We start from the raw sequence: 310 nt of genomic DNA, 5'->3' as shown, positions 1-310 counted from the left end.
AATAAATAAAATAAAATAAAATAAAATCAAAAAGAAATACAATAATAATAATAATTAAAAGAAAAGAATAAATTGCTGATGAAGCAGTGAGGTGCAACAGCAGCAGCAACAGCAGCAGCAACAGCGGGATCAGCAGCAGCAGCAGCAGCAGCAGCAGCAACAGGACCAGCAGCAGTATGAGGAACAGCAGGATCAGCAGCAGCAACAGCAGGATCAGCAGCAGCAGCAACATCACCACCATCAGCAGCAGCAGCAGCAGCAGCAACAACAACAAAAACATCAGCAGCAGCAGCAGCAGCAGCAACAACAT

The 310-nt window shown here is 44.2% G+C and overlaps 1 protein-coding gene across 1 annotated transcript in view; it reads left to right on the top strand.

The window, feature by feature from the left end:
- The window catches only part of EMH_0044070 (uncharacterized protein), a gene marked incomplete at both ends in the record, with an annotated part of 865 nt that overhangs the window by 435 nt on the left and 120 nt on the right, over positions 1 to 310 (top strand). Inside the window, one exon of the mRNA XM_013495916.1 lies at positions 88 to 310. Coding sequence (XP_013351370.1) covers positions 88 to 310 — 223 coding nt within the window. The remainder of the gene's footprint in view (positions 1 to 87) is intronic.

This window comes from Eimeria mitis, genomic scaffold (assembly GCF_000499745.2).
Source record: "Eimeria mitis Houghton genomic scaffold, Emh_scaff1819, whole genome shotgun sequence".
Classification (NCBI taxonomy): Eukaryota; Apicomplexa; class Conoidasida; order Eucoccidiorida; family Eimeriidae; genus Eimeria; species Eimeria mitis.
The sequence above is the reverse complement of the archived record's forward strand: the minus strand, read 5'-3'. Positions and strand labels throughout refer to the sequence as shown.